Genomic DNA, 22,213 nt, shown 5'->3' with positions numbered 1-22,213 from the left:
GGAGATTCCTTCCTCTCCTTGTCCCTCTCTCCCATCTCCTGTTACCCTTTCTACTCCTTCCCACTCCTCTCCTTCACCTTCTACCTCTCTCCCCTTGCCGCAACGCGTTCCCCGCAGGTCCCGCATACCCACGCGCTCCCTTAGCCCCTGCTTTGATCCTCCCCGCTCCCTCTCCCCCGCAGTAGCTCCTTTACCTTCCCCTGTGGTGCCATCCGTCCCGTTGCCTCCTCCTCGCGTGGTGCCCTCGGCACGGCGTTCCGCGCGCCTGGTGACGCGTCCGGTGCGTGCACCCCCTCAGCCCACGGAGGACGCGCGTGCATGCTCCTCTCTGCCTTTGCTGGCCATCGCGCGGGCACAGGCCTCGCGCGTTCCCCTCCTGCGGTCTTCCCCTGCTCCGTGCGGGCCGCGTCTGTGTTGCAACCTGTGCGCGCGCATCCCCAGCTTACAGACTCTTCTTATCTGGTGCCTCCTGTCTCCGCCTCCCAAGCTGTACAGGCCATTCCCCTGACTGCCCCTTCTGTCTCCTCCTCTTCTCCCCCTGACCTATCTCCAGCTTCTCACTCAGAAGCGTGTGTGAAGAGCTCCCAGGCATTTGGTAAGGAATCAGCTTTATTCTTTCTTTATTTGGTATATTTTGCTGTGGATCTGTAGGGGAGTATACTGTGAGTATACTGTGAGTTTTTAGAGGGTTTTGGGTGCTTTTTCAGGTTTAAAAACCGTTTTTGTTTTTCACCCAGAGGCTGCAGTGATTCAACCCATCAAAGCTACACTGTGGCTGGCTGGAAACTGTAGTCTCAACCCCTCTCACCTCACCCACCCCTGGTTGTTTATTTTTCTTCTAATTTCACCTTAATTTAAGCCTGATTTCCTTTTGTCATTTGCATTTTTGGGAGCTCTGTGTCTTACTTTAAGACCTTCAATATTGTGGTGTGGTTTCTTGTAAGAGAGAGAGTTAATAATAAGGGGAGAAAAGAGAAGATTACAGCAGGTTTTAAAAAGCTGTTTTTCTTCCCCTCCCTGTGCGGAGATAGTTAATTGGTTCTTAAAGGGACAGTTTCCTCTCTGCATCTCTCTCCTTAAGCACTATTTCCTCCCCTTACTTAGAGGCTTATTTTATCATGCCTGGAGGGAATAGGACTAGTGCAGCAACGGGGGCCACACCTGGACATCGGACCCCAAAAACTGTGGCCCCTAGGAGCAACATTCATAGTCACAGCCCTAGGCCTGGTACATCCAGTACCCTGGCCAAACCTCCCCCGGCTCCTGTTGTCAGTTTAACCCCTGCAGTCCCAGTTCCAACATGGGCGCAGGTGGCAGCTGCAGGCGTTGACCACAGCAACAACAATGCTGGGGCCACGCCCTGTGTGAGCAGGAAGCTTGGGGTGAGATGCCCAATGTCACCTGGCCTTAGCATGGAAATTTATGTAAGGGCTGTGGCGGACGTTGTGGGTCCCTCTGCTGTGGTGGCGGCCAGCAAGATGTATGGGAGGGGCATTTTCTTCCTCCGTACGCTGGCTGCCTGGTGCAGAAAGGCATCAATGTAGGGGGGACCTACATCCCTATAGAACCCATGGAGGGGTTAGGCACAAAGGTCATCCTTTCAAATGTGCCCCCCTTCATCCCAGACAGCCTCTTGCGGCCGCACCTGCAAACCCTGGGAGACATTAAGTCTACTATAACAAAATTCTTTTTGGGCTGCAGGGATAGGGCACTGAGGCATGTGCTCTCAATTAGGCGGCAGGTACAGCTGCTGCTGCCGGGGAGCACAGAATCTGTGGAGGGGTCCTTTAGGGTGCCCTACGAGGGCATTCAATACACCGTGTTCTATGGCATGGAGGGGGTTAGGTGTTATTTGTGCAAGGAGCTGGGGCACACTCGTAGGAGTTGCCCCAAAGGGAATAGAAATCCCACTTCAGCTTCTGCACCCGCCCCTCCCTCTGCCAAGACACCCAGTGCCGCTGTGCCCACCACAGCGGGGCCCTCGAGGGCCCAGGTCCCTCCAGGGACCGCAAGAGATGTCGCTGTCCCATCCCGAACAGTAACGCCTGTACCTCTCCCCAAAGAACAGAGGGAGAAGGAAAAACCCTCGAGGGCCCAGGTCCCCTTTGGGACCGCAGGAGATGTCGCTGTCCTATCTCGAACAGTGACGTCTGCGCCCACCACAGCGGGGCCCTCGGGGGCCCAGGCCCCCCCTGGGACCGCAGGAGATGTCGCTGCCCCATCTCGAGCAGTGACATCTGCACCTCTCCCCGGGGAGCGGAGGGCGGGGGTCGCCCTGGAGCGGCCACCCTCTGTTGTCGCTGCCCCCCCCCGGGAGGAGACACCCTGTGCCGCTGCGCCCACCGGGGCGGGGCCCTCGGGGGCCCAGGTCCCCCCTGGGACCGCAGGAGATGTCGCTGCTCCGTCTCAAGCAGTGACATCTGCACCTCTCCCCGGGGAGCGGAGAGAGGGTGAGGGGGTCGCCCTGGAGCGGCCACCCTCTGTTGTCACTGTCCCCCCCCGGGAGGAGACACCCTGTACCGCTGCACCCACCGCGGCGGAGCCCTCAGGGGCCCAGGTCCCCCCTGGGACCACAGGAGATGTCGCTGCCCCATCTCGGGCGGTGACGTCTGCACTTCTCCCCAGGAAAAAGAGGGAGAAGAAAAGAGTTACCCTGAAGAAGTCACCCTCTGTTGTCGTTGTCTCCCCCCAGGATCACCCTACCCCCAATGTAAGCACCGTACAGGGTGCGGGGAAGCGGTGGGAGGCTCCCGCTGAAGAGGTAGAGGTACCCTTTTTTGGGGAATCAATCCCCAGGAAGAGGAAAGCAAAAACTAAGAACAAGAGGGTGATTGAGGAGGGCGAGGAGGGTGAACCGTATTACGTTCACCCTCAGAAGTCTCCGAAGCGGAATGCGACATCAATTCCGCACAGGGTGGCCCTGTCCGGCCCACAGGTTAGGATTAGCCAGTGTAAGCCGGACCCCATAAATATGCAGTCCCCCCCCCTCGAAGATCTGGAGGGAATGCAGGAGGACGTACCCGGCGTTCCTGGGGTGGAAGATCAAAGTGCTCAACAACATGAGGCTTTGCTCCTGGAAATGGACGTTGGGGAGCCTTCCAACACCCCTCCCAGTTGGAGTACATCCCCCGGGGACTTGTGTTTCGGTGAATCTGCCGCGCCGGACGCAGTTGTCTTCGGGGACTCGGAGGTCGGCCAGGATCCCCCTCCGGCCGTGCCGCCTTCGGGTGGCATACCTGAGGCTGAGCCCCGGTTTGTGTCACCGGAAGAAGGGGATGGGCTAGGGCTGACCCCCGTGGTTGGGGGTTTGGAGGATGGAGCGGGGGAGGCGGGTGTGGGTGAGGGTGTTTTAGCAAGCACTTCATTTTGCATCTGGGAGATGCCAGATGTGAGCTCTCCTGGTGAGGAGTTTTGGTCGGGCACTTTGTTGGAGGCGACTGCTGGGCTGGACCCTCCCTGTGAGGTACTTGCTGAAAAGTGCCCTCCCGCGATTAATGCGAATGCCCGTGGCATCCCGTTTATTCGCATGGTGGTAGAGGAGACCAGGAGGGCACTGTGTGCCTCGTTGGCCCCCGAGGACACTAGGGAGACCGCTACCTCCGCCATACCGCCACCAGCTACCCCTGAACATCCCACCCCGGGGTTGGATGTGGAGGATATAGTGGACCCCCTCGTGGAAACACCGAGGAGGGGACCCACTTTAAGGCTGAGAAAGGCCCCCGCAGGGAAGGGCGGGGGTCTTCAGTTTTTCAGTCAAGAGGAGCTCGGGGAGTTGGGGCTCAGTGAGGAGTCCTCTGGCAATGCGGAGGCGGTGGACTCTTTGACCCCCATTATCCCTGCCCAGGAGCTAGATGGTTTCCTGGAGGATACCTTCTGCAAACACGGAACCACGAAGGTGCAGTTGGCCCTTGGAAGGTGGAAGGATGCCTCGGTCATTTTCCACTCTCTCTTAGTATACATCAGGGCTAACCACAAGGCCAAAATCTCTGGGCCTATCCATCTTTGTGTCCTGAAATTTCATAAATTGATGAGAGACCACATAAAGGCTTCTCGGGGTGTAACTCCCTGAGCGCCTGTGGAAAGCAAAACTCCTGATTACCAATGGCTTTGAGCATCGGTACACCTAACGTAAATGGCTGTAAGGACGGGTTTCGCAGGTTCCAGGTACTCTCCTTTTTACAGAAGGGAAAGTATTCTGTGAGTTTCCTGTAGGAAACCCATACCACTCCAGAGGCTGAAGCCAGCTGGCATCTGGAGTGGCGAGGCAAGGTCTTCTTCAGCCACCTCACTTCGTCATCTAGTGGGGTGGTGACCCTGTTCTCTGAGTCCTTTCAACCAGAGCTACTGCTTGCCAAAACTGTTGTTCCAGGTCGCCTGTTGCATCTCAGGGTCCGGCACGAGGACTACACGTTTAATTTCTTGAACGTGTATGCTCCTGCCACCGGACCCCTGAGAAGGCAGTTCGTCAGAATGTCTGAATACCTGGAGACAGTCGACGCGGACGAACACGTGGTGCTCGGAGGTGATTTCAACTGCACCCTCAAGGCTCTGAAAGACTGGAATGGCCCAGAGCCACACCCGTGTTCTGCGTCGACCTTGCGGGAGATCATCACCCGCTACTCTTTGGTAGACGTCTGGCGAAAACAACATCCCGAGGCATCCAGTGAGTTCACCCATGTTAGGGTGTTTAGGGGTGAACGTCTCCTGGTCCCAGATCGACAGGCTGTATATATCCAGCCACAGCCTGTCGCGAGCCCAGTCCAGTACCATTAGGCTGGTGCCGTTTTCGGACCACAATTGTGCGTCCATGACGGTGGCGCTACTACCAGCAGCGCCCTCGGCCGCCTATTGGCACTTCAACTATACGTTGTTGGAAGACAAGGGGTTTGCAACGTCGGTCCGAGACTTTTGGATGGCCTGGAGAGGTTGCAGATCAGACTTTGCCACGTTAGAGCAGTGGTGGGACGTGGGCAAGGTTCATCTGCGCTTCGTTTGTCAGGAGTACACCAAAGGTGCCAGCAGGCGGCGCAATGCTGAGATCGAGGCCCTTAGGGAAGAGGTGCTCGATCTCGAGAAGCGGCTGTCTGTGGCAGGAGACCAATACCTGCAGTGTGCGTACGTGGAGAGGAAGTGCACTCTCCGGGACTTGGAAGATCGGAGAGCTCGGAGGGCGTATGTGCGATCCCGCATCCACTTCCTTCGGGAGATGGGTCGCGGGTCGCGGGTCGCGCCTCTTCTATGCGCTGGAGAAAAAGAGGGGAAACTGTAAACATATCACCTGCTTGCTAGCAGAAGACGGTACCCCTCTGACTGACCCGGAGAGCATCCGGGACAGAACCCGGAGATTCTACGTAGACCTTTTCTCTCCGGAGTCCATCCAGCCAGACGCATGCAGGGTCTTATGGGAGGGGCTTCCCACGGTCGGCGAGGGTGGAAGGGAGAGGCTTCAGTTACCTTTGACTCTGGCCAAGCTCTCTGAAGCCCTCAGTCTCATGTCCCGCGGAAAAACGCCGGGGCTAGACGGGCTGACTGTGGAGTTCTTCTGGTTTTTCTGGGAGATGCTGGGACCTGATTTCACCGAGGTCCTGGCCGAAGCCCTGGAGACCGGTGAGATGCCCCTTTCGTGTCGGCGGGCAATACTATCTTTGCTGCCGAAGAAGGGGGATCTCCGCCAGATCTCTAACTGGCGACCGGTCTCACTGCTAAGCACGGACTATAAGATCGTAGCCAAAGCGCTCTCGCTGAGGCTCAAGTCAGTGCTGGCAGAGGTGATTCACCCCGACCAGTCCTATACTGTCCCGGGCCGGAGTATTCATGACAACATTTTTCTGGTCCGGGACCTGCTACATCACGCGCAGAGGACTGGTCTGTCACTCGCCCTCCTGTCCCTAGATCAGGAGAAGGCGTTTGACAGGGTGGATCACCGTTACCTCATGCAGACCCTGCGGGAGTTTGGCTTCGGCCCACAATTTGTGGGCTTTCTCCAGATGCTGTACGCCTCTGCAGAGTGTCTGGTGAAGATCAATTGGTCCCTGACGGCACCTTTTGTGTTTGGTCGGGGAGTACGTCAAGGGTGCCCCCTGTCTAGTCAACTGTACGCGCTGGCCATTGAGCCCTTCCTCTGCCTACTGAGGAGGCTCACCGGGCTGGTGCTGCGGGAGCCCGACATGCGGGTAGTCCTGTCGGCTTATGCCGATGACGTGCTCCGCGTGGCCCAGGACCTAGATGATCTAGAGCGGGCGCAAGCGTGCCAAGAGGTCTACACCGCGGCCTCTTCTGCTCGGATCAACTGGTCCAAGTGCTCCGGCATTTTGGTGGGTCCCTTACAGGTGGACTCTTTGCCCCCCACGTTTCGTAATGTTTCGTGGGGGAACGATACTCTCAAATATCTGGGAGTCTACCTGTCTGCTGCGGAGAACCAGGCCCCGGAAAACTTCAGTGATCTTGAGGAACGAGTCATTGCTCGTCTGGGGTCTTGGGTGTATCTGTCGAGAATGCTTTCCCTCAGGGGAAGAACCCTGGTGATCAACCAGCTGGTGGCCAGTCGGCTATGGCACCGGCTGATAGCCATGGGTCCGACCCCCGAATTTATCAACAAGATCCAGAGGAGATTGATGGATTTTCTCTGGATGGGGAAGCATTGGGTCTCTGCGGGAGTTGCGTGCCTTCCTTTGGAGGAGGGTGGACAGGGAGTGGTGTGTGTCCGCTCCCAGTTACACACTTTCCGCCTCCAATACCTGCAGAGATACCTATTCGCAGATCCGTCTCCGCAGTGGTGCCAGCTGGCAACCAGTTTCTTTCGCCAGCTGCGCAATATGAGGTATGACCGGCAACTGTTTATCATCAGGCCCGAGGGTTTAGGTAGAGACCTCTCGGAGCTGCCGGTATACTACCGGGACTTACTTAAGGCCTGGAAACGGGTCTCCGCGACCAGGAAGGAACAGGCGGTGGGGGTTGATTTCCTCGCCGAGCCCCTGCTGTATAATCCGGCAGTGGGGGCTCGGATGTTGGATTCACCCTCTATTTGCCGCCGGCTAATCCTGGCGCAGGTGACCAGAGTCGGGGATCTCCTGGCCTTTGAGCGGCGAGACTGGGTTAGGGCACAGGTGCTCGCGCCCCGTATGGGTCTGCGTACTGCCCGCGTCCCTCATCGTTTGATCCGGGAGATTAAAGATGCCATCCACCCCGACTCACGCACCTTCATTGAGGGGGTATTGCAGACCGGAGAGCCTTGTCAACCTATCAACTTCAGCTCACCGGATCTTTGCGTGGAACCAAAGCCACGGCAACCCCCTCGGGCTCCTCTCTCCCCCAACCTCAGCAAGTTGGGGAATATGTCCCCGGCATGTTTCCGCGGCATGCCGAGGAAAGTCCTGTATTCTCTAGTGCTCCACTATAGTGCTCCACTATAGTGCACTACCTCGCCCTTGTCACCCGCCCTGATACTATCTGGAGGCGGGTATTTCCTGCGAACGAGGGCGAGAGATCCCGGTGGAGGGAACTCTATTCAGGTTTGGTTCCCCGTCCCACCGGGGATTTGAGTTGGAGGGTCCTCCACGGTGCACTGAGCACAGGAGAGTACTTGGCACACTTCACGGACTCCCCCGCCGCCTGTCCCTTTTGTGGCGAGCGGGAGTCCGTATATCACATTTATTTAAGTTGCGCCAGACTGCAGCCCCTCTTTTCCTTCTTGAAGAGCCTTCTCCTGCAGTTCTGGCTACACTTCTCCCCTCATCTTTTTATTTTTGGGTGCCCAGTGTCCCGGAACGATAAGCCTAGGGATCTCCTGGTCAACCTGCTCCTGGCATTGGCTAAGGTAGCCATTTGTAAAACCAGGAAGCAGGTTTTGGAGGGGGGGGGGGGGGGTCCCAACAAACATCGTGGCTGTAAGGAATCCGCTCCGCGGTTTACGGTTTGCCTCACCTTGCAGACCTGTGCAGTCCTGGAACACTTCTCCTGTTGTTTGCTGCAGCCTGGATTCACTCACCAAGGCAATGCTGCCACACACTCCCTCTGATGTTTGCTGCAGCCTGGATTCACTCACCGAGGCAGTGCTGCCACACACTCCCTCTGGTATCTGCTGCAGCTGTGCAGCCTATCGCTGCAGCCTAGACTTGCATTCACTCATTGGAGCAGTGCCTTCACACCCCCCTCCGGGGATTGGCCCACTGGCCTTTAAGTACTGCTTTCCCACAATGCTCCCTGCCGAGCATAGTCCTTACCGGATGTCACTTCTGTTCAGCCACAAGCTCCCGCTTGTTCTCCTGTGCTGAAGCGGAGGTTTCCCCTGCGTCCTTCAGCTTCCTTTCTCCTGTGCTGAAGTGGAGGTTTCTCTCGCATCCTTCAGCTTCCTGTTCTCCTGTGCTGAAGCGGAGGTTTCCCCTGCGTCCTTCAGCTTCCTGGTTTCCTGCACTGAAGCGGAGACCTCCCCTGCGTCCTTCAGCTTCCTGGTTTCCTGCACTGAAGCGGAGGTTTCCCCTGCGTCCTTCAGCTTCCTGGTTTCCTGCACTGAAGCGGAGGTTTCCCTGTGTATCTTCAGCTTCTTGGTTCCTGGGGCCTACTCTTTCCCTAATATAGAGAGGCCGTGTCCTGGTTCCTGCGCGGAGGATTCCCTAGCCCGCTCAGGACTCTTGCGCTGTAGCACTGGTTTACCCGTGCAGCTAGGCGGTGTGCTAATCTGGTCTGTCTACCACCTCCTGAGACCAGTGCCATGGGCCATGGTCGCTGCACGCGCAGAGGCCACCCCCGCGCTCCTAAGCTGAAGCGGGGCTATCCTGACTACCTGTTGCCGAACTCCTGCTTGGACAATGTTTATCCTGACGTCTCCTGTCCTGACCCTGGCTTGTACAACGACGATGCTGTCTTCTCCTATCCTGATCCTGCTACGTATGACTAAGAACTGCGCAATCCGGATCAGCCTGCGCGGTCTAAGGTCGGTGCTTTTACAACCCTCCCTCAGCCACGCGGTCCGACCCAGGTTTGTGGCGAGCACAACCGTGACAGTGGCCATGTTCCTGGCGCTGATGCACTCCCATATTCAGGCAGAGTACTCGTACGCCGAGTCTACTGGGATGGTTTCAGAGTTTGCCTCCCAGTGGGCGTTAGGCGGGGTGCTCTGCTCGGTATCCCCCATCGAGGGTTCTTTAGAGTTAACCCTTCTGCTTTAAGTGCACTTCAACAGTGCACTTGTTGGTCTTCTTTTGAATATTTGTTTGACTGGTTTTTCTTTGTTCTACTTGGCAACAAGTGGAATTGCTGTTCAACTGAATTGGCCGGCTTCGCCGGCAAATCAGTTTTAAACCAGATTAAAATAGACCCACTTCTCTCTCTACTCCTCCCCTCTCTGTCATTGGTGTACCTTCCTTTATAATCCCTGTCTGTCCACCTCTTCCTCGCTCTGCATAGTTCCTATTTCCCTGTGTGTACCTGACCTATGCTGTGCTCCCTCTGTGCTCCTGTGAATACCTGCTCCTGTGTTACTTTGGATTTCCCTGGCTTTGACCCCTGCTTACCCTGGACTACTCTGCTCTCTGGTATCCCTTTGAACCCTGCTACGCATACGACTCCGCTGACCTCTGGCTTCCTAGGACCTGGCTTGCCCTCTGACGACTCTACCCTCTGGATCCCTGAACATTGGCAAATGGACACGACTATTCTCACGGACATTCCCCAAGCGTTGCAAGTATACATTAACAACTCTTCCAACAGGCCCAGCAACGCTATACCACACTCCGGGCTTGCTCCCACTGCTGTGGGTGTGTGGTATCATACCGTTCCCACCTCAGTACTGGGGTCTAGCTTGGTCTGTGGGCATACAGGCGTGACATTACCTAACTTCGCTACCTGCCGCCTGCCTCGGACCCCTGCTTGTTACCTGACTTCGCTATCTGCCGCCTGCCTCTGATCTCTGCTTGTGACCCCTACTTCGCTCCCTGCTATTCCTGCCACTGGATCCACTTCAGCCGAAGTCCAATCCTTGAAAGAATAAACAGGCCCTACCATGGATTCCGCTGGAACAGACCCGGCCCAGGCTAAGACACTCCATGACTTACAACATATCATGGTTGGTTACCAAGAACAACAAAGACACGTGTTCAATCGTCTTGGCCACTTGGAAGAACAAGCCGCCACCGCGGAAGCTGAGAATCGTGAACTACGTGCAGCCTTAATCACCTTGTCTGGTCAAAACACTGTGCCTGTGCAAACCGCACCCCGTATATCCCTTCTGGAAAAATTTTGGGGGAAAAAACAATCTTTCCGGAATTTCCTTAATCAATGCAGACTTGTGTTCAAGCTTCAGCCCACCATTTATCATACCGAAGAAGCCAAGGTTGGACTGATCATAACCCTGCTCAAGGATGAGGCCCTTGCTTGGGTCTCCCCTATGTTAGAACAAGATAGCCCACTACTAAGGGACCTGGAGGAGTTCATCGAAGCCATGAGTCTTATTTTTGATGACCCAAATCGTAGTGCAACCGCTGAGGCAACTCTGAACAATCTTCGTCAAGGAAGACGCTCGGCAGCTGAGTACGCCGCTGAATTCCGCAGATGGGTTAACGATACTGATTGGAATGAGGCCGCGCAGAGATATCATTTTCGGCAGGGTCTCTCGGAGCAAGTTAAAGACGAACTAGCCCGGGTGGAGCCCTCACAGAGATTTCAGGACTTTGTCCGTTTATGCATCCAAATTGATCGCAGGCTTACGGAAAGACGATTGGAGAGACAGGGGTTCATTCCAAGCAACCCCGGGTTTAGAGATGTCAGTACCCCAAGACGTTCCAGGGAGACTGAGGAGGAGCCGATGCAAGTAAATACACTGCAGGGACCCATCTCAACCGGGGAAAGGAATAGACGCCGAACTGAAGATCTCTGTTTATATTGCGGAAACGATGGGCACTATCTCGCTGATTGCCCAAACAAGTCCAGGTGGTCTTCTTTCCAGAGCCCTAGGAGAAATCAGCTGCACGCTATTTCAAAGACTGTTCTCTGCTTCTCAAGGGAAAGATAACCCTCCTTCGCTACACCCTCACCTCCTGGTTCCTATTATAATCGAGGAAGGAACACATCGTTTTTCAACCACAGTAATGGTCGACTCAGGGGCGGCAGGGAATTTTATGGACATAGAATTTGCCAAGAACAATTCGGTATCATTTGTAGACAAGGAATCGCCAGAAAGGATGGAAGTCGTTGACGGTTCTCCTTTGAGCTCTGGACCTGTTACCCATGAAACCAGTAACTTAACACTAATCATGGAGCCCAATCACCAGGAGAAGATTTCATTTGGTCTCATTCCATCACCTTTGTTTCCAGTGATTCTGGGAATTCCATGGCTCATGATCCATAACCCACTAACTGACTGGAAGACAAAGACCCTCACGTTTCCCTCGGAGCACTATCAGCTAGCCTGTCTACCTAAAACTCCTATACCAGAGTGTGTAGGAATACATAAGATTTCCTCGTCTCAAGAAAATCTTCTGCCGGCTCCTTACTCTGAGTTTTTAGATGTGTGTGACAAGAAGAACGAGGATACGCTTCCCCCACATCGCTCTTATGACTGTCCCATTGAATTATTACCGGGTGCTGCCATTCCGTTTGGAAGAATCTATTCCCTCTCAGAACCAGAATTGAAGGTCCTCAATGACTACCTACAGGAGAACCTATCAAAGGGTTTTATCCGACCCTCTACTTCTCCAGCAGGCGCCGCGCTCTTCTTCGTGGGAAAGACGGTTCTCTACGCCCCTGCATAGACTATCGGGAACTAAATAAGATTACGGTGAAGAACAGGTACCCATTACCTCTGATTCCTGAACTATTGGAAAGAATTCGGTCAGCCAAAATCTTTACCAAATTAGATCTCAGAGGAGCGTATAATTTGGTCCGCATTCGATCCGGTGACGAATGGAAAACAGCCTTCCGAACCCGTTATGGGCACTATGAATATCTGGTGATGCCTTTTGGACTCTGTAATGCCCCTGCTACCTTCCAGCATTTAATCAATGATGTCCTCCGAGAGTTATTGGACCAATTCGTAGTGGCATACTTGGATGACATCCTAGTCTTCTCGGATAACATCATGGATCACCAGAGACATGTCCGAATTGTCCTTGAGCGTCTCTGTAAGTACAAATTGTACATCAAGTTAGTAAAATCCGAATTCGAAAAGACCAGCATGCAATTTCTCGGTTACATCATCTCTCCCGAGGGTTTGAGTATGGACCCAGGCAAGATTCAAGCCGTGGTGGAATGGCCAATCCTTCGAAATGAAAAGGACATTGAGAGATTTGTAGGTTTTGCCAATTTCTATAGACGTTTTATTAAAAATTTCTCTGGCATTATTGCCCCAATCACCCAACTCACACGGAAAGAATTTCCCTTCAAATAGTCTCTGTAGGCGGACGCTCACAGAGGTATGCAAGGGAGACTGGTTATGTTGAAATTAAATAAGGCTTTTATTGCGCCTGTTTCCTTAACATCAGGAAACCATCCAAACAAGGGGTAAACAAAGCTTCTATTCACTTGGGAGTATTTCTAGTAAAATACTATGCAGTCCATAACTCCCTTTAGATAAGCATGTCTCCCAGCCCCAAACATATATCATGAAATGAGCAGATATAAAAAGTCTTATAAATGAAAGTCTTATCTGTTCCTTGTGGTTTGGAGGGGAAATCTTCTCTGTTCCTGGTTGCTACCTTTTCTTCAGGGTTTGTCAGCATTCAGGTTTAGAAATTTCCCCTGTGTCTTGCAAGCAGCCTCTTCTGGTAGACTCAAGACGTCTGTCCCCATGTCAGTCTCACTAGTTGTGAGAGTAAGGGACAATCTCACTTCCTGTCTCAAAAGACAGGCTTTTCTAAGCAACCTGATCAGGCAGGTGGTGTTTGTTAATTGACTACCAGCAGTTAACCACCACACTGCTGGATTAGAGGCATATTTCCTGAACAGGGATAACTCCCCTGTTATAGTCTCCTAAAGCGGATGCGGCATTCGAACAATTTATGTCACTCTTCACATCTGCCCCTATCCTCATCCATCCAAATCCAGAATTACCATTCATCTTGGAAGTGGATGCATCCGACTCCGCTGTTGGTGCCATTCTGTCACAAAGAATTGGACCCAAGATGCTCCTTCATCCATGTGCCTTTTATTCATACCAAATATCAACAGCCGAACGAAATTATGACATCGGAAACAAAGAACTCTTGGCTATAAAAGCTGCATTCTCTGAGTGGAGACATCTACTGGAGGGGGCCAATCACCCAATTACGGTCTTTACGGATCACAGGAACTTAGAATTCATTCGATCTGCAAAGAGACTGTCTGCGCGACAAGCCAGATGGGCTCTCTTCTTTGCAAGATTTCAGTTCCACATCTCATTTCGCCCTGGCTCCAAGAATGGGAAAGCCGACGCCTTGTCACGGCCCTTTCCTAATCCTAGTTCAGACAAAGAGCAAGAAGAAACTATTCTTCCAAAAAGAATTTTTTTGGGCGTCACATTCTCCGCCGATCTCCTCACACGAATAAAGGGAGCCTACTCAAATGACTCTTTTCTTAAAAACCTTCCTCCGGAAGCAGAACTATTTCTATGGGATGGTCTCTGGAACTGTAAGGATCGTCTGTTCGTCCCTAAGGAGGTAAGATTAGAGGTGCTCCAATTAATGCACGACTCCCGACCCGCTGGTCACCCAGGTGTCCACAAGACACAGGAACTGTTGTCTCACTCTTTTTGGTGGCCTAAATTAGCACAAGATGTTAAAGACTATGTCCTCTCCTGTGAGACTTGTGCTAGGACCAAGACCCTCGAGCGTCACCTGTGGGTTTACTGCAGCCTCTTCCGGTTCCAACTCGTCCTTGGGGGTCCATATCAATGGATTTTATTGTTGACCTGCCCTGATCAAGTGGACATAATACCATCCTGGTAGTGGTGGATCGACTAACAAAGATGGCTCACTTCATTGCAGCACAGAATCTTCCTTCTGCAGACCAGACAGCCAAGTTGATTGTGAAAGAGGTGTTTCGGCTTCACGGGGCTCCTGATGAGATCATATCCGATAGAGGGGTACAATTCACTTCAAAATTTTGGAGGACCTTCTGTTCCTCTCTAGGAATTCGTTTAAATTTATCGTCTGGCTATCATCCACAATCCAATGGCCAGACAGAAAGGACCAATCAGACTTTGGAACAATACTTACGATGTTTTGTTTGTCATCTCCAGGATAACTGGATTGATTTCCTACCATTAGCTGAGTTTTCATACAACAACTCACATCATTCATCGACTCAGAAGAGCCCCTTTTTCTGAAATTATGGTTTTCATCCAACCTTTATTCCTCGTTTTCCATCTTCAGCCCCATTCCGGCAGTTACAGAGAAACTGGAGACTCTGCGAGACATCCAGGAGACCCTCAAAGACACTTCATGAGACTCAAGTAAAGTACAAAAGAGCAGCAGACCAACACCGCAGACCCTCCCCAGAATTTCAAGTCGGGAATAAAGTCTGGCTTTCTACAAGAAATCTACGGCTAAAGGTTCCAACCATTAAATTGGGCCAAAAATACATCGGGCCATTTCGCATTTCAGCACTAATAAATCCAGTGTCCTTCAGATTAGAGCTTCCTGAGACCATCAAAATACACCCTGTGTTTCATTCTTCTCTGCTGAAACCTTTCCGTGAGAATCCGTTTCCTGGACGGAGACTTCCTCCCCCTGAACCCATCCTCGTGGATAATGAAGAGGAATTCATTGTGGAGAGAATTTTGGACTCCAGGTTACACCGAGGGAAACTACAGTACCTGGTTCACTGGGGGGGCTATGCCCCAGAGGAGAGGTCTTGGGAACCCAAAGATTTTGTACATGCTTCGCGACAAGTCAAAGCTTTCCACCGGATATATCCAGACAAGCCTAGCAAGGATCGTCCGGAGAACGCTCTTGGGAGGGGGGAGTAATGTCATATTCTCTAGCCTGCTGTACCCATGCTTGGCCACCGGGACTGCTGCCACTCTCAATGTCTTGTTCTAGACTGCAGTACCTATACTTGTCCACCGGGATTGCTGCTGCTAAACTAAGGAACATTCCAGACTGATACCTGACACCTCTGCACCTGTGCTCCACCTCTCAGCCTGCATATATAAACCTACCTTTCCTGTTCCTCCCTTGCCTGTTTATACTGGTTCCTTAGCTCCTGCAAGGTTCCTGTGTTCACTGCTGTGCTAGCTATTGCTATCATCCTGTTCCAGTCTCCTCGTTGCCGACCTCTGCTTGTTACCTGACTTCGCTACCTGCCACCTGCCTCGGACCCCTGCTTGTTACCTGACTTCGCTACCTGCTGCCTGCCTCGGACCCCTGCTTGCTACCTGCCGCCTGTCTCTGATCTCTGCTTGTGACCCCTACTTCGCTCCCTGCTGTTCCTGCCACTGGGATCCACTTCAGCCGAAGTCCAATCCTTGACAGCGCACGAACTCACTCCCTGCACCGTTATCTTTGGGGAGACTGCGAGTTTACTTTATCCTCTTTGTGTTGTTCGTTGCCTGGAGTAAAAAACGTTATTGCACCAGCACTTATGCATGTGTTTCTTCCTACATGTACCCAACACTGGAGGTTTGATTCATGATGTCCCTGTTCAACGGAGGTGTGTGCAACATACATTAGCAGTGCTGGTATCATTTGTTACCATATATTAACTTTATCACACCCTTTCAGTTTGCGCAGTGAACACTAATTATTTCAATCCTTGGGAGAGAATGAGGGCCTGCATTAAGAGTTTAGGCAGTAGAGAAACAGAGGAAATGGCGTATCTGTGCAATGTTGCAGAGAGAAAAACAACAGGTTTAAACTACATTTTGGCTGAGAGGAGAATTTGAGGAAGGAGTCAAATGTTACCCTTAGGCAGCGTGCTTTTGATACTGGGTGTATGATAGTGCTGCCAACAGTAATGTAGAAGGGGGCAGTAGGCAAAGCTTGGGAGGAAGTATGAGGAGCTCCGTTTTTTACATATTAAGTCTGAGTCAGCAAAGGGCCACCCAGGATGATATAGCAAGGAGACTTTCAGACTTTGGTCTGTACAGCAGGAGTAGGTCAGGGGTTGAAAAGTAACTTTTTGTGAAGCGGGCATTCCAAAGGGCACGAGGGAGAGAGGAGTGAGGTGGACGGGGTATGGGTATGATGTGTTGACACCAGGAGGAGCAGCAGAAGACAGGGTCAAGAATTGGGAGAGATATCCCCAGAAGCAAGGAGAAGCGTGGCAAAAACCGAGAATGTGTGAGGAGGATTTATAAGGGTGTGTTTTAATGCAGGGGGTATAGCTGTGTAGAGTCAGAGGGGGCGCACATAGGAAAGGAGTTCATGTGAACTGAGAAGCAGAAGGAAGGAGAGGTGGAGACATATGAATGGAATTAGAGACATAATGAGGCTGGTAGAAAGAAACGTGTCGTTTGAAAAGAAGTTAACTCAGAGCAAATATAAATATTAGAGGATACATGGCAGTGGTAGTTTAGTGTGGATAGGTGAGTGAGGACTAGGCAGTGAAAATAAATTTAGGATGATTATAAAGTGGAAGTTGTGAGAAATGCAATATACGAGTGGAGGTGCTCTAGAGCAGGGGGCGCAAACTTTTTTCCCTGCGCCCCCCTGCCGGCGCTCCCCTCACTCCCGAACCCCCCCAAACCTCCACTTACCTGCGCTCCAGCGTCATGTCACGTTGCCATAGCAACGTGACGTCACATGACCTTGCGCGGCATTTTGACGACGCATTGCCGTGGCGACGCAGTAAGGAAGCCGCCGGAGCCTAGGTAAGTAAAGGTTTACAGAGGCCCTGCAGTTCCCCCGGCACTTAATTTAAGTGCCATCGGGATGCGTGCGGGGCCTCTGTAAACCCCCCGCCCCCCCGACGGCTGTCTCGTGCCCCCCTTGGGGGTCACGCCCCACAGTTTGCGTACCGCTGATCTAGAGTGAAAGGAGCTGAGTCTTCTTAAGTCTGTGATAGAAACTCTACTCCTTTCCAGCACAGTTCAAATTCAGTATCCAGAGCCAATTGGTGTTCTCGAGTTAAAACAGTTAAACAACAATGTGACGTGCATCACTTCACCGAAGACAGATACCAACGGAAGAAGTACTTAATCACTATATGGCTGATATAGCTGACTATACATTTTTCAAGCAACACCTTTAATATTTGTATTAATAATTACTATTCTGTTTTCTTTTAGATTCCGTTTATGGGGAAGAGAAAGCATTACAGCTGTCCATGTCTTCCAAACTTGGCTTGTAAAAAGACGAGTTACCTCAGACATAGCTGCTTACCACGTGTAAAAAACAAGGATGTTTTTCTAACCTCTTATGAAGAAGAATATTCCCAAAATATAAAGAAATATTAAATTGGTAACAATTTACATTGTGATTCAATTTAACAATGATCATTTTAAGAAGGAGTCTTGTGGATTGTATTATAATAAAGAAGCATTTTGTGCGGGATAAGTTTTATGCCAGAAAAAATTGTATAAAATACCTACTCAGTGCTCAACAAATGTAAACCCAATTCTAACGTTTGAAAAAGCATGAACTTTGGAGAAACATTTAAGAATAATTCTTCAAAAAAAATATGGTTGGGGGTTAGTTGTTATTTTGTTATTTAAAGAAAAGGCTCATAGCATAGATTAGAAAATTAAATCGCTATTTATTTTTTAGTGTTTGTTATAAATTATTTTACCATTATAGGATTTATTTTATGAATGTGTCACATAACTTGATGCAGACTTGCTAAACAATATTTATGTGTAGTTTGTATGGAAGGGTTGCAAAAATAGGAAGAAAATGTCTGGGCTACTTGGTATTTTGTCATCGTATACACTGTATTTGTATCACGGTGTAATAATTCTGTATCAAAATAACAGCATCATGTCATTTGACTTTGTTTGAATATTAGGTTCTTATTTTGTCATAAAATTGTAATTCTTTATTTTTTTAATCATAGTGTATTGTATAACATAATACAACTGACTAAAGGAATTGAAGTGCTAGCAAATAATTTAAACTACCCAGGAGCATTACATCATGTCAGATTTAGCTATAACATTCCTGGTAAAAACAGGATGGTCCACGCATTGGGGGAGACTCACTAACCTCCCATACAGGTTATCGCACTGTAATCCCCCATTAAAGCAGCATCCCCCTGCCCTCTCCAACCCAACCACCCTTCTCTTTTACAGGATGGGAACAAGGGAGACAAACCGGTGAATGTACCAAGGTTACTTCCTGCTTTTTCATTTTCCCTCGTCACATGGGCCAATAAGAAGCCGCAATAGTTGACTTTTTATTGGCCCGAGTGACGCAGGAGATTTAATCCGCCATTATGTCAACCCTGGAGGGGACTGAACTCCCTATATTTACCGATATGCATCTCAGGAACCAGCGGGTCCCAAGATAAATATAGCGTGGTTCAGAGATGGCAGGACTGGCTAACTCCAGTCCTCAAGGGCCAACAATAGGTCAGATTTTAAGGATATCCCAGTTTTAGGACAGGTGGCTCAGTCGAAGACTGATCCACCAGTGCTTAAGCAGGGATATCCTTAAAACCTGACTTGTTGGTGGCCCTTAAGGACTGGAGTTCACCATCCCTGAGCTACATGGACCCCCAGGTTCCTATTCTGTAAAATAAAGGGAATGAGGACCAAAAAAATCAAGGACGCAGTATGTGGGTTGACTTCTCTGATGAGCACTCTCATGGCCCTATTTAATATGGTGAGAAGAGAGATAAGTATACTATGTAATGTGGGAAAATGTTACACACCAATAATCAAAAATAAATGGGAGATACTGATACCGGTGATCTCCAACTAGATGAGGGAAGGCCCGCTGCAATTCAGGTACAGGATACACAAAATATATAAGTGACTTAATTTGGTCAATCCGGACCACAGGTTTCACAAAAAAGGAAAAGTATAGGTTCAACAGATTTTATAAATGCAATAATTTATTGAAACCAAATAAAGTGTCCAATGTTTCGTCTGTCACAGCAGCCTTTGTCAAGGAGTGGCATGTGCCTGGACCATAAGGGTCCACTCTATATAGTCAGTGCAATAAATAACACTCCAGGTGATTTCACTAATAGTCCAGGTGCATCCCACAATTCGTGTCAGGTGTCTTCAATCATCTCCTCATTGTGATCACATGAACAGCTGCAGAATCACAGCACCGCCCCTTGCATCCTATTTTTAGTGTGTCCAAGCTTCATGCCCTCTGATCCTGTTATTGCGAGAGTCTGACGTCATCTAATGTTCCTTTCAATCCGTTTCTGGTCAAATGAGCATGTTCGGAAGGACATCCCGCAATCACGAGAGTGAGACGTCATCTTCTCTGTGTGTTAGTAGAGTATTCACTGCGTATGTTCAGCAGAGCCTACTGTATCCACGAGAATCCAGCGACGTCATCCATTCCAGTCCTGCACAGTCGAAACGACCAATCAGGTTTAGAGACGCCGTCCTTGGTCCATGGGAACATGTTGTCCTTCCAAACGCTCCTGCATATGTGTCCAGAGTAATAAAAACACTTAAGTATTCATATATTCGGCTATAGGTATGGTACATCAGTGCATCCATGTGTGAACATGTGAAAAGGTTGGAGGACGAACACCATAAAAGTTAGAATTTCAGAGAATGAGATTCAAAATTTCTACTCATACACCAAATGTGATAAAAATAAAATAACAATTTTAATCTTCTAACGGAAACCATGAAAATGTATCGAAAGTATTTCAAATGTATTCTCAACATAGTAAGGAGAGATAAACATACCTAAGCGTTTTTTGAGAAGAGATATAAAACACAGTTAAAGCATGCATTAAAATGATGGAAGCTGATGCATCATTAGCTGTATGTTAAGCTGCTTCTCGCCATATTGAGTCAGATTAGATTTGTTTTAGAATAGATTTAGGCATGAAAAGGAAAAAAAAAGTGAACCCGGCTTGAAACATAACTCTTTCTCCACCTCTGTGACGGTGCTCGTCTCGAATCAGGAAGCAGAACCGCAGGGCTGAGGTAGGGATGCAGAATAACCGACCAGAGCCCAGGGACCGAGTCCTGTTAGAGTATCCATAGTCGGTAAGCAAGCAGAGGTCATGGCTGGTGGCAGTGGTACGGAGTCCAGGCGACAGGTCAGGGCAGACAGAAAGCAGAGAGGTCAGGGTCACGGTCCGGGGTCAACAACAAGGGAATCCAAACAGCAAAAAGTAAAGGCGTGACAGCGAAGACCAACAGGAACTACAAAACTTAGAACCTTGCTCGGCGACTCCCACTAGGAACTGCAGCCTTATATAGCAGGCTGCCAGTAAACAAAATGACCCAACTGAGCAAAAAAGGGCAGGCAACCTTGAAAACACGAACTGGAGCAAAAACCGTCACGGATCTGGCAGAATCCATACAACCTCTGATTGTGCTACCCATAAAAGCAAAACGCTAATCTTAATAGTACATTTACATAGCTATTTTCTACATGCTAGTTACAGAACCTGGACAACTTCCCCAGTGGTTAGTCCATCTTGGGATCAAACCTTTCTGTGCTGCACCCCTGCTAAGCCCCAGTGATCGCGCCCCCCCTGACATAGGAACCGGCGTCATTGTGCCATGGCGACATGTCGCCAGAAGCCAAGGTAAGTCAGTTACAGAGACCTAGCACACTCCCATTTAATTTAAATGCTTTAGGGAAGAGTGCGGGGACTCAGTAACCGCTGGATCCCATAAAAAAAATCTTGTGCCCCCCCAGATTGCGCTCCCCTGATGTACAACATACATCATTGCCTTTTGCTATTTTATTTAGGCGCTGTACACAATCGACGCTGCTATGCGTACCAAATTGAACAGGGGCAGGGAGCCCCACGAACCGAAAACTGATCATGTGATTGCTCTGTGGCATGACCCTCTGACATTGAAGGGGTTATATCGTCTTACAAGTAAGGGGTGCGCTGGTGAATCACGTGATGGTATATATGAAAAAATACAAATAATGGTGTAGCAAGTAATAAAGTGTAATTTAATAAACAAATAAATGTGTTGGTTTCACTCACAGATTTCTTCTATAAAAAAATGGCGTATCAGAGATCCATCTCTCTCTGATGGGAGCCCTTGAATAAACCCTCCGAGGTAGGTTTCTTTAGGTGGATTTCTATAAGGCCACTTAGTGTTTCTCTCGAGAAATAAACGAGAGCTCGCAATAGTGTGATATAATAAAAGTAAGAAATAACTGTTGCACTCACATTTCGCAACAAGCAAAGTTCATGGGAGAGAATCATGGATTGCCGGAGTCTTGGCCGGTCTAATTACTGCCTCTTTCACATCCGCATACGTCACGTCCTGTGACGGCTCTACTCAGGGCAGAAGCGGCTTCTCCGGTCGTTCGTCTCCACCAGACTGCCAGTACTTGCCAGTAATGCGATCACCAGTCTCCCAGGCTCTCTGATAAGGGCAAGTTGAGATAATGGTAGTGGAAATGATTAATTGGCCAACACTGCCCAATTCAGAAGCCGCAAAGAAAGGGGATTTGTGTTTAATTTGTAAAGAAAAAAAACAGCCACATTTTTTACTTTAAGCATAGTTGCATTTCTTTAAGGAAGCCAATAAGATTATTAAATCCTTTATACAAAGTGTTGATTTTTCGGTCAGGTATGAGGGACTGGCCGAAGCAAAAAAAATCCGTCTTAGAGCTCTAAAAAGACCCACTTGCAGCAAACGGCAAGCAATGCCAAATTCATAGTAATGCGAGTTAAAAGCGGAGCATAAACTGAGTTATGATGTGCCTAGTGAGGAGGTAAGTATAGGGGTGGAATGGGTGCAGATCCGCCCTGTCCGACAGTCAAACCAGAGGAGAGACAATCATCCATGACAAATCTGTTGCAGCTGCAAATAATAACCTATTCCTGAAGCTATGGAGTACACCTTATACCCTCCCTCTTCCGCGCGCACGCTGCCTTAAAGCAGTCTGTTCGCTCAGCGTGCGGATGCACGGTCTGCGGCACCATGTCCAAGGCCTAAGATTGGATGCTCTCTACGCAGACATCAAAACACGTGAACCAATAACTGAGGTTAGATCATTATCACTGTGTAGGACCCCCCAATGTTTTTGTAGTATTGATCTAATATTCTCTCAATTATCATTGAATGTGGATATACATCTAACTTGTGTGGGACAATCACTAAACTCTACAGGAGATGTCTTTTTTATTTTTTTAGGGA

The 22,213-nt window shown here is 50.0% G+C and overlaps 1 protein-coding gene across 1 annotated transcript in view; it reads left to right on the top strand.

The window, feature by feature from the left end:
- PROK2 (prokineticin 2) overlaps positions 1 to 17,635 on the top strand; it is a 32,462-nt gene extending 14,827 nt beyond the window's left edge. The window contains exon 3 of the mRNA XM_075574332.1: positions 17,198 to 17,635. Within this exon, the coding sequence (XP_075430447.1) occupies positions 17,198 to 17,365 (168 nt within the window). The 3' untranslated portion in view covers positions 17,366 to 17,635. The remainder of the gene's footprint in view (positions 1 to 17,197) is intronic.
- Positions 17,636 to 22,213: the final 4,578 nt, after the last annotated feature.

Source organism: Ascaphus truei, chromosome 17 (assembly GCF_040206685.1).
Source record: "Ascaphus truei isolate aAscTru1 chromosome 17, aAscTru1.hap1, whole genome shotgun sequence".
NCBI classification, from domain to species: domain Eukaryota; kingdom Metazoa; phylum Chordata; class Amphibia; order Anura; family Ascaphidae; genus Ascaphus; species Ascaphus truei.
The sequence above is the reverse complement of the archived record's forward strand: the minus strand, read 5'-3'. Positions and strand labels throughout refer to the sequence as shown.